The following is a 12084-nucleotide window of genomic DNA, read 5'->3' on the forward strand; positions in this document are numbered from 1 at the left end:
ATGTCCCAGAATTCTTAGAAGAGCATCCATTCAAGAACCCCAGCTCTACCTGCAACAGGCAAACAGGCTGCTGTTATGTGGATATCCCTTTCTAAACTCCTGTGGACAGTAAATTGCTAAACACATTGGGAGGTAGGAACTTTACCAGGTGGCCTTTGATGGATTATGGCCATTATTGTGGGAGTGGCTTTGTTACAAAAGCATTCTCACACTCCTGCTGCATCTCTCCTGTATGTGCTTGTTCTTTCACATGATGGCCTCAATATATAAATAATATAATTTTCTTTATAAATTAACTGGCCTATCAGAAGTCAAACATGGACTAAGGCAAGGTTCCAGGTACAAGCTCTCCCTACTATATTAGTCTGAGGGGTGTGGGTGGCTTCCAGCAACACAGCAAGACTAGTTAAGGATCAGAATTTACTGAGTTGAGAATTCACAAAAGGTAACATCATACAGTTAGTCACTTCTTGGGTTTAGTAAAAATGATTGTCACTCACTGTGCATCACAAAAAATTCTTTTAATGAATAAATAATTTGATGAAATCAAAAAATATTTACAATATAAACAAATGGAAAAGCTGTGGATCTGTGACTCTCACCATGTTACATTTCTGAATGGAGGCCTCCCCAGCTTTTCTCTTTGAATCATACAAATCCGCTAGAAACAACAACTCATACACTGTGTCTTTGTTCATTACACCTTTATCTGTTAGTCCTTGAAAGCTATATAGTCTTATATTATGCAACATGTTAAAATACAAATATTAACTAAAAGAATATATTATCATAATGCCAGGTAGCATTCTCCACAGAACAAAACATACACCCAGTTGTAACAATGACAAAGGGTCACAGCCACACAAAAAAAAAAAGACCCCAAAAGTACAAATTCCTTCATAAGAATATAATTGTGCTCTTCGGTTGACCAGATGTCTGTGCTGCTCTAACAGTGCCAGTGGCGAGGAGAACAGTCTCTGGTGACTGTCTGCTGTGTTTTGGTCACGCAGCAGCATTACAGGGAACTGGGCAGTGCAAGCAGTTTTAGAAATACTTTCTTGGGCTCTTAAAAAGAGCCAATTATGCAAAGCAAGAATAAGCATACTGACAATTCTTCATCTCATTTCCACAGACGCCACAGAACGTCTTGACTTTGTGGTAGGAAGGTATTCCTCTGCAGAGCTGTTGATGCCGTCAGCCAGAGTTCAAGTACTCCAGGGCCACCTCATAGCAGAACTTGTACTGATCCTAGAAGAGAAAGTGAGAATGTCAGCAGACATCTAACCTCTGCTTATGTTAGGGCAATTACAGCAGATGAGGGTTCTTAATTGCAAGACATAAAAACAATAAAGCTTTGGGCTAGAAATGAATCAGAAAGGAGCAGTTTTGAGCCGCAGCGCACCCGCTGTTGCTACTTCCTTACAAAGTCTCCTAGACAGAATTCCAGTATCTGTGTGCTTTAGTGGAAAGTCCTGTGCAGCTGAAGATGCTTGGGTTCTGCATGTAATTTACTATCAGAAAAAGAACTGCATCTGTAGTGAACAAGTAAGGTTTTTTGTTTGTTTGTTTGTTTTTTTGTTTTTTTAACTATTCCTTAAACAACAGGGTACATTAACTATCTGCATGGTGCTGTGGATGACTGATTGATAAACAGAATGTTAATTGGCCAGTAGCCAGGCAGGAAGTACAGGCAGGACAAAGAGGGAGGAGACACCGCCAGCTGCTGCCATGAGTCACAACATGTAAGATACCGGTAAGCCACAAACCATGAGGCAAGGTATAGATTTATAGAAATGGGTTAATTTAAGATGTAAAAACCAGATAACAAGAAGCCTAAGCCATTAAGCCAAACAGTTTAAGTAATATAAGTCTCTGTGTGTTTGATTGGGTCCAAGTGGCTACGGGACTGGCAGGTGAGAGATTTGTCCTGCCTGTGGGCCAGGTAGGACCAGAAAAAATTCAGCTACAGCATGGCATTTCCAGTCTCTATTATAAGTCATCTAGAGGTGATTTAAGGTACATGGAGGATGTGTCAGGTATATGCAAACTCTATGCCATTTTATATAAGAGACTGGAGTGTCTGCAAGGAGTGAGTTCTAGAACTAAGACCTCATGGTTGACAAGAGATGAAGGTATGCTGTTCCTATATGTCTTACATGGGTATTGACAACAATTGAGCCTTGTGCAGGAAGATCAAGAGGTAGACAGAGAGACACCAGGAAAGCTGGGGGAAATGCTTGCATGGACTATCCCCAACAGGCTTGTCAATAAGGCTTTTCTCTGGCCCTGCTTTTTCTTGAAGTTTTAGTCAGCAGGATTTCTTGAACATCACAAGACTTGGCTAAGGTTCTCTTAAGTATCATGCACCTTACTATGGCCCCTGACTTTGAGAAGTTTGTGATATAGGGGGAAGGGCAAAACAGGTACCTGAGTGTTAGCATATAAGACAGAATGGTTTCCTGACACGAGCTGTGGGTTCACTGGAGACGAGGACAGATCTTCTTGGGAAGGGTGGCACATGATGGTTCAAATCTGAAATTTCCATCACAGGCTCATGTTTTGAATTCTTGGTCTCCAGCTGGTAGCACTACTTTGGAAGGTGTTGGACAGTGGGAGGTAGGGTCTAGATAGAGTATGTAACTCATTGGCAATAGGTCCTCAGGGGAGATGTTATCACTGCCCACTTCATATCTTAGTCTGGGCTTCCTGATCAGCTAAAATGGAATGGCCCCTGTCACATACTTCTGCCATCAGGATTTGTGTGGCTCCACAATGCCTTCTTTGTTGTGACTGGACTGAAAACCTCTGTAATCCTCTCTTCTTTAAGTTACATCTGTAATTCAGGGGCCCAAGGAAAGGAAGGATCAACGGAGCTAGGGGAGGGGACTCAAATTCCTAGTTCTGTCTGTGGTTTTGATTTCTGCCGTTGTTACAAGCATCCTCTTGCACTCTCGGTTGCTCTGCTTTAGTTAGATGATAAAAATATATGACCATTTAAAATGGGATTAAAACAGACCTTTTGGGTAAAGGCAAAAGGAGAAGAAGAGACATAGGAGAATGTTTGGTATCTTCTGGGAAGCACATGTCAGTTCTTCAACAATTTCAGTGAGTTGAAAAAATAAAATTGGGTGTTCATAGAGTGACAATCATACCCTCTTAGGAACAGTCAGGTCTTCATACAGTTGTTGTCTTTAAAGTCTTTCCCCCATGTATAACCTAGCAAGACTTCCCCCCATGTATAACCTAGCTACCTGCTGCTCGATCATTAAACCTTAGAATTTCATTTTTCCATTTTTTAACTTCCTGTGGTATATTTATCTAATATTACCATCTCATCAGTAAATAATCTCAAAATAACTTCCTTTACTCCGTCTCTTCTAATTAGGGAACCAAGTCCATCTACATTCATGGGTATAGTTGATCAGTAAGGACATACTCGTATCATCTGGTTGATTTTCTTCTGGGTGTTTTAAAGAGTCTTTGTGTTTCTCTTCCTTCTTCTCCTTGTTGACCTGGAACATGGTGTGTACCTGATCTTGAACTTGAAATCCTTCTACCTCTCTGAGAGTTGGGGTCACAGGCCTGTGCCACCATACCTGTCTCTTCAGGTTTTTTCTTTCTTGTCCATCTTTGTGATTAGATATATATCATACAGAAAATAACCTGATTCCTTTACACTTCTCATTTGCAGACCTATTGGGATTCATCACTTTCATGATGGTAGTTATTTTTTCATTCACATCTGGATGTGGAGTTCCACTAAGCATCTTTTGTAAGGCCTGCATGGTGGTCATGAATCCTCTAGTCTGATTTTCTTTGAATCATTTTATTGCCATTTTATGAATGGTAGCCTTGCTGGGTACAGGATTCTTGGTTGGCAGGAATTCCAGGAGTGGATTATTTTTAATTTTTGCTTTTGCACTTACTTATTTTTTATTTTTGCAGGATGGAGGGGTGTGGGATGGCAGATGGTGAAGGACAACATATGGAGGAAGTCAGTCCTTTCCTTCCACCATGTGGGCTCTGGGGATAGAATTCGGGTTGTCAGGCTTGGGAGCAAGCACCTTTACCTTTTGAGCCAACTCTCTAGCCTGGCAGTTAGGTTGCAATGTTGGCCTTATCTCTGCATGGGTACCACAGTCTAGAGAGCCTCTATAGATAGAGCATCTTTGGCTAGAATGGATGACCTTTGGCCTAGTATAGACCACAGCAGAGTCAGAGAGACCCACTGTCTCTGGTGGCCACACAAGAATAGAGATACTTTAGTAGTGTACGTAGGTGTGGTGTAGACAGCAGTGGGTATGGGCATTCTGTGTGTAGCTGCTACCAGAAGAACAGTGGCACGGTAGAGACCCAGCATCAGCAACTGTTTCTGGTTTTGGAGGTAGGGGCAGGGATGGGATGGATGCAGGCCTCTGTGGTGCTCACACAGTACTGACAGCACCCTGTGGGTGGATGGGAAGCACCCTGTAAATCTGTCCTCTATCCAATGACCTGCGTTTCTCTTTGTGGTTGCTTTTTTAAACCCATGAACTGGAAACACTATTACTCACCCTCCATCAAGTTCTATTTCTGGTTCATATGCTACGATTGATTATTTTAGCACTACATGCTTTTATTTTCAGAATGTTTAAAAGAAGCAATTTGAATTTCAGAATCCTAAAAGGCCGTATTGTCGGATTGCCAGGCTGACAAATTGGCCACCAAGTGCTCCAATCATCTCTCCAGTTTCTGTGAATCCTAGGGGTGATTTTTTTTTTCAAAATGGAAATGTAATCCCTCATTGCATAAAAATGATTCTTTTCAGATCTAACTGTGCAATTAGTTTCAGTGACTACCACAAATGGTCCTTTTAACATATTCAAACACAGCTAGCAGGAACTTGTGGCTGCCGGCCTCAGGTCAGGACAAAAGGTGGAGGAGACTCATGAAGATTTTAGGTGTCTCTGCTAAGATGCTGTGGCCTAGCGGTCCCCAGAGCGTCCCTGTCTCAGGGATGACTATAATTTTCAAAATGAGTTCCCCTTGTCCCATCTCATCCATCCTGAGCAAGCCGCCAATCCCCACAGATTCTCTGATGACCAGTTTCTGAATCATAAAAATAAGGGGAAGGCAGAGAAAGGCCACAAATCGCTGTGTCTCCTCCTCCAAGCACCTGGATAAATGCCTCACATCTTCCTACATTGGAAACTGATTATGCTTGATCACCAGGTACAACCCTGTGTTCTGCAGATTTCTCCCTCAGCTCCCCTGCTTCTGAATGGTATAATTAAGCCACAGGAGCCATCCCAGGCTTTCGAGGGGACATAATGCGCCTTGGTCCTGAGTTTTCCCAGCCCAGACCATAGCTGCTGGTGGCAGGCATGAAGTGCTTGGTCTGGAACAGAGCTTCAGCAGGGTTCCATTCCCATCAGGGCTGCTTGCTGTTCCTCTCTAGACTGATTCTGACGGGCAGTGGCCCCTGTGAAGAGGAAGAAGTGACTTCTGGAATGGAACCCAAAGCTGATGTCATTCTTTAAAATGTCCTGGCAGGTGGCATGTTGAGTATGGGAGTCACAAGGGCTCCTGAGGGCAATTCTGAGGCATCCCTTTATTAGCACACATTACCTGTGCTGGAGGAGCTGAGAGGGCCTCAGTTAGTCTGGGCACCCCAAACACTGCATGTCTGAAACTCAGACAGGTTTCCCAATGGCAACAGGACACTTCAGGCTGGAACTATCTTCCTGCTATGATGAGGCTGAAGTGGTCCCTGTGTGCAAATAACTGGGTGGTTGGTGATGGCTGGTTCCTGGCAGGTCACATTGGTGACCATCCCCTCTGCACTAGGGAGACTAGTCCATCCTCACCACTACTCAAAAGACAGGGCTACAGAGAGTGAGACCTTGTTGAAACAAAATGGCTATGTATCACACTGAACTTGGAAATGTCTGCCGAGTCAGGGCCCAGTTTTCCTGGGCGTGTCTGTTACCTGGCCCTGAGCTGCCTTGTGGGCTCTACTTTCCTGCTGGTTAGCTCTGTTTTATAGGATGGGCATTGCCCATGCCAGATTCATAAATTAAATTAGCTGTAATTTTGACACAGTTCAATGGTTTTCAATATTCACAGAGTTGAGCACAAGGTAAATCCCAACATTTCTCTACCCTATTGAGAAACCCTGGGTGGGTGGCAGCCATTCCCTCTGCCTTCTAGCCCTTTACAAGCACCACTTCACTTCCATTATTCATGACGTCACCTGTTCAGAACATTTTGTATCCATGGGATGATACAACACACGGCACCCCCTCCCCACTCCTTCCGACAGGCTTAATGTTCTTCTGCCCCGCTTTGAAGAGGAAGGGCATGGATGATGAGGACAGTGACTGATGCTCACTTCAGGGTGCCCTATTTTATAGCTGGTCCCCCACACCAAACAAGCGGTTGCACAACACGGCATGCACGCTTTTGGAGGTGGGCTTCCACGGTCCACTGGCAGGTGTCAATGGTGACTGAGCCTGGAACTTCCTAGTCCCCTTGTGGAAACTCTGAGAAGGGCCAGAGGCCTATATTTGAGTGGGGGGCTGTCAGGTCCAAAAGACTCCCCCGCAAATGGCTAACTGTGGTACCTATTAGCATACCTAAGCACATGCTGGCCTCTAGGCACTCTCTGCAAGTACCTGTTAGAGTCCATGCTGGCATGCTCTGATCTTCCCTCTACCCTAAACACTAGAACAAGGCTTCGTTTCCTCCCCCAAGCTTTTCATTCCTATATAAGCCCACCATTTTGGCCATGTGCCCTCATGATTCTCTTTGCAATTTTGCTTCTCTCTCTGTGGCTCTCTCTCCTTTGCACTTGCCCTTGCTCTGCTCCCTGCCATGGCCCAGTTCAGTCTACTGGCCATGTTCAGTCCACTACTTTCCCTCCCTGCTCTGGACTCTTCCAGATGCCTTAGGCTGCACGTTTCCTCATATCTACCACACAACCTCCCCCTCAACCATACCTTGGAGTGGTCATGTCCCCATTTTATTCAGGGATCGGGCCAATCTTACCTGGATTTCAAGAGGTATGAAGCCCCAGGTGGCATGTAGCTCAAGTTCAGAGCCTGCATTTCCCTGAAAGGGAAGCTTTGTCACAGACAGGACACCTAGGGGACCACAGGTCCAGCCACTGACATCTGGGTAGGTAAGGTACCGGGCAGGGAGAAGTGTCACTTTAGAGAACACTATTCCCAGAGGCTGTTGGTTGAGACAGAGTCCAGTGGTGGGGGGAGGGGAGAATGCCGAGGGGAGCTGCAGCTTTCCTGCATCCCGGACAGCTTCAAGGCCATTGTCTCTGATTCCTACTAGGCAGAGTTGTCCTTGTTCATTCTGGGGGATCCAGAACTTAGGGATGATGACAAGGCTTCATAAGCAGATGGTTAACTTAGAAGCCAGGTTAAAATGAGGTCAGAATAAAGTATAGCTACCACCTCTGGATAGAAAACGTTCTAACCCTATATTCTAAATAACTATTTTTAGTGTGTGTGTGTGTGTGTGTGTGTGTGTGTGTGCGCGCGCGCGCGCGCGCGTACAGAGGGCCAGCATGTCTGATCTCCTCTTTCTTTCTCTGCCTTATTCCTTGAAGACAGGGTCTGTCTCTCCCTGGAACATGTATTCTTTTGGCTGGGCTGGAGCTAGCAAGCCCCGGTGATTCTCCTCTTTGTCTCACTCAGTGCAGGGATTACAGGCACTTCTGAGGCCCTGCCTATGTTACAGACGCTGGGACCTGAACTCAGGCCTTCACGCTTGTACAGAAAGTGCTCTCAACCACTGAACCATCTCTGCAGCCCTTGTATTCTAAGTTAAATTTCTTCCTCACAATACTGTCTTCCCCTAACCCCACAAACTGAGAATGTGAGGAAATAGATGTTTAGGGTATTCTAGCTATCCCTGAGAGTGCCAGGTTTCAAAATGAGTGTATAAACTTTCAAAGTCTGGGGCAGTTTAGAGACATCAGAACCACAAAGCAAGAAGGAAAGAGACAGGGAGGAGTCCCCACGTATTCCTCCCATGTCGGTGGGAAGGGTGCAGTGGCAGCATTTGGAATTCTGGATGGAGGGTGCCACTGTAGGTATCCTCCTGCCTCTGGGCTGTGTGAAGAGACCCAGTGGGGTCCAGGTATTGGTTTCCCACTCCATCTACCCTGCTTCTCAGCTGGCCAGCTCAGAAGCATGCCCCGAGGCCTTCTGGAATATACTCATTCTTCAAACATGCAGCTCACATAGTCAGTGCCCTTCTCAATGGCTGGCCAGTTTTTTTTTTCACTCAGATCTCAGATAGCTGCTACACATGGACCAGCCATACCAGACATTATCGTGCTGACCCAAGCTAATTAATTCCTCCAGCCAACATTTCTGAATTCTAAAGTAGAAAGATACTGTGCTTCATGGACCAAAAAAAAAAAAAAAAAAAAGGAAAAACCCACCAAACCAAATACAAGAGCTCTTACTCCAGTCCAGAAGCTTCAAACCAGACAAAGAGCATTGTGACATTTTCCCTCTGGTCACCGGCTATTACCCCGCTAACAGTCACCGTGACAGATTGGCAGATGGCTTTCTTTGGAAATCTCATCACTTCCCTTCATTTCTTTGTCGCTGACCTTCTCAAAAGCTCGGTGCTGACCTTCAGCATGCCAGGCTTCCAGAGACCTTGTGCTCGCAACTAGAATTATCCACAGCTGTACAGGACACAGTGTGGAAGGAACGACTTCCTAAGCTGTGTTGCACAGTGGGGAACCGTGGTTTTGACAACAACAAGGTAAATATTTCCAAACAGCCGTTGGAGAGGATTTAGAAGGTTCCCAACACAAAGAGTGAAAAAAAAAATGCCCAAAGCAACAGATACACCAGTTACTGCGTCCTGATCATTATACGTCGTATGCCTGTATTGAAATGCCACACTGTACCCCATAACCATGCTGAATTACTGTAAGTCAGTGAAATTAATTCTTTTTAAAAAGACATTCCTTTCTCACAACCCAAACTCCAATATCATTACAGAAGAGTAGTATAGACTACTGTCTGCAGCACAGACTCCCTCTGGCCAGCCACATGAGCCTCCATTCATTTCATGAGGAATCGCCCTGGCCTGTACTCTGAACTGCTGATTTGAAAAAAGCCTGGCATATCTGACCATAAAAGCTCCTGAGTGATGATGCCTCAGTAGAGCCATTACAGGGAAGGCCTGGAAGGGTGTACTTCTAACGCTCGGCTTAACTCTGGCTCGGTGAGGGAACTGACTTCCTTTTTTTTTAATCACGGGCAGTTCTGCCCATGAACTAACCACAGTCTGGAAGCTTCATCTATCCATGAGATTAAGTGTTTCATCTGGAGACTCCTTCCCTGCCCCATCTCAGGCTACCAGTAACTGGGGCTGCTCTCCTCTCAGCCCAGTAGAGTGAAGACTCCAGCACTCATGTCACAATTCTTAGATGGTTTTAGGGAATTCTGCACACAGACATACCTTGTAGCCCCTGTGCATGAAGTGTGACAGGAGCCAGGCCTGGCACATGCTATATGTCACATTAATAGGACTGCTTGTCTCCTTCCTTAGCACTTGGATATGACCACACCCCGGGCGGGGGCAGGGCACGGTCGCAAAGGCATCGTTGTGCCCAGTGGACACCTTACACACCCAATTGCCTCTCTGATTTGCAATGCCCCCCAACACATTCACAGGTGTTTTCACGTTATGTCACCTCAAAGAAGCTACCACTACCTCTCGTTGATAAAGGTAAAACTCAAGGATACCGGCACCACAAAGCTTGTGTGTTTGAGGTCATCTAGTTTGAGTTAATAGCACAGTTGGGGCTCTTTGGGTTTCTTTGGTTTTCCTATAGGGCAGGGAAGAAGAGGCAAACAATTGGGGAAACAGGATTCTTCTTGGCAGAGTTGATGTAATGGCCCAGAGGTTTGAGGGTATGCACCCTGCCAAGGAGTCCTTCCGCCAGAGTCCTTGCTTCCTAGATGTGAAATGTAAGCACAAACCTGTGTCTAGGGACAGCAGATGCCACTGGAGAGTGGAGAGAGAAGTGTAGTTGCCCCACCCATGACCTTGGGCTATTAGGCCCAAAGTTGCCTTAAAAGGAAAGGGAGAAGGGTCAGGAGCCCCTTCTCCCTGCTGCCTGCTTCCTGGTCTGATGAAGCTGTCAGGTGGGTTCACTCCTGGTCAGATCAGAGGATGACTTCAGCTGTCTACGCCGTTCTACATTTGTGAGTATATTTCCCCAATTTACATCTTAATAAATACCTACTACCCATTAAATAGACTCACGTGGATTGATCTTAACAGAGAAGGATTTAGCTATGTCCCAGGAGTCTGCTGTCAGAGGTTATGCTATCACCTGGCTCTGGGCAGTGCACAGAAACACCTCACACCGCACATGGACCCCTGGCTACTTTCTCAAGTTCAATTCAACTCTTGACCCTTTTTTTGCATCTTGGACTTTAACTGCATTCCTGCAGAACTGTGGACTTCAGAACACAGCATAGCTTGCCTTTTCCTCCCTCTTCTCTGCTGCAAGAGTCATTGTCCAGACCCTGCACTGGTTCCCTTCAGATCACTCACAGAGATGTACTGCACCCAAGAGCAAAGCTTCTTCCATGAAGCTGTATTTCTATTATTGAGTCACCATGGCTGGCATCTTAACAGCTCTACATTAGAAAAGAAAAACGAAGGGATTTTGTGAAGAACTCTAAGAAAATAATTGCACCTAGTCCTTTGTTTCTCAACTCCTTTACTGCTTTTCTCAGATATGGCCACCACAATTAAACACCATATTCCGTATGTCAACCTGAGACTCACAGCTTTGATAAATATTAGGCGATTAAGCTATTTATAAAATCTATAATTTGAAAATCTGGCATTTCTTGTACTATGATTATTTCTTCTTCACTAAAACTTAAGTGCTTACCCACGTGGAAGGTACTGCCAGGAAGGGAAATGAATAAGAATGTTCACTTGTAAGTCTCAACTATTTCTACCATTTCAGCCAAGCCGAGGGAGTCTCCTCTAGTAGACAGGGAAGGAAGCTGGAGAGCAAGGGGGGCAAATCCCCTGAGCCAAACCATGTGTGGCATTTTGGAACAGTGTCCTCTTGATGAGCACCACCATTGTGGAGGCTGGTGAGGAATCCTGCACAACTGTGAGATACCCTGCAGGGACAGGCCAGAGGGGCATCCTACCAGGAGGTCCACCATGTTCGGCTTGTTGTTCCTCAGTGTCTTGACGGCATGGAAGACATCCACCGTTCTCTGGTGCCGGAGCATTTCACAGACAATGCTGATGGCACAGAATGTGCCACTGCGACCTCCTCCATTCCTGTTATAGAAAAAATCAGGTGGTTGGACAGTGTCTGCTATCACATTGCTTCTCGCACACAACCCATGGAGATACGTGGTCTATAACCCTGGGGAAAAGTCAGAATGAAGGTACAAAGGGAACAAGCTGGCTTAGCATGCGGCCCATGGTTTAGTCCTAGCTCTATCCCACCAGATGATGATTTCTGATATGGTTCCTTACTGTTTTTTGTTTTTTGTTTTTGTTTTGGCAAGGTTTCTCTATGTAGCCCTGGCTGTCCTGGAACTCACTCTGTAGACCAGGCTGGCCTCAAACTCACAGACATCCACCTGCCTCTGCCTCCTGAGTGCTGGGATTAAAGGTGTGCGTTGCCACTGCCTGGCTCCTTACTGATTTTTTTTATACAAAGTACCCGGTGTGGAAAAATTTCAGTGGGTAGCCACCTCATCTGAAATCTGCCAGGAAAACTAATGACAAGTGGAGATCTGTACAAATAGATACCCGGCCTTTGAAGAATGTACTAGAATTTCTCTATCTCCCAAACATGACGGCTTTTTAAAAGTAATTTTAAACGTATAGGAACATTGTAACACAGCACAGAGAGTCCCTTTGCCCAACCTCTAGTGCACATTGCACATAGCCACTGCACCCACATCAGGAGGCAATGGTCTACCACACTACGGCTGAGCTTCAGCCCTCAGTCACATGTTACCAGCTTCTGCATTAAGGTCCCTTTTGTGGTCCAGGATCTCCTTTGGTTGTCATCTCCTG

The 12084-nt window shown here is 45.5% G+C and overlaps 1 protein-coding gene across 11 annotated transcripts in view; it reads right to left on the bottom strand.

Moving 5' to 3' along the window:
- Window positions 1–511: 511 nt before the first annotated feature.
- The window catches only part of Ptprm (protein tyrosine phosphatase receptor type M), a 709515-nt gene continuing 697942 nt past the window's right edge, over window positions 512–12084 (bottom strand). For 8 of the 11 annotated variants that reach the window (XM_036172971.1, XM_036172968.1, XM_036172967.1 and 5 more), the window contains 2 exons: window positions 11199–11334; window positions 512–1248 (listed from right to left, as the gene is read on the bottom strand). In XM_036172971.1, coding sequence (XP_036028864.1) covers window positions 1195–1248; window positions 11199–11334 — 190 coding nt within the window. In that variant the 3' untranslated portion in view covers window positions 512–1194. The remainder of the gene's footprint in view (window positions 1249–11198; window positions 11335–12084) is intronic. The other 3 variants (XM_036172962.1, XM_036172964.1, XM_036172961.1) reach the window with 1 other exon arrangement.

The sequence above is a fragment of the Onychomys torridus genome, chromosome 23 (genome assembly GCF_903995425.1).
Source record: "Onychomys torridus chromosome 23, mOncTor1.1, whole genome shotgun sequence".
Taxonomy (NCBI): domain Eukaryota; kingdom Metazoa; phylum Chordata; class Mammalia; order Rodentia; family Cricetidae; genus Onychomys; species Onychomys torridus.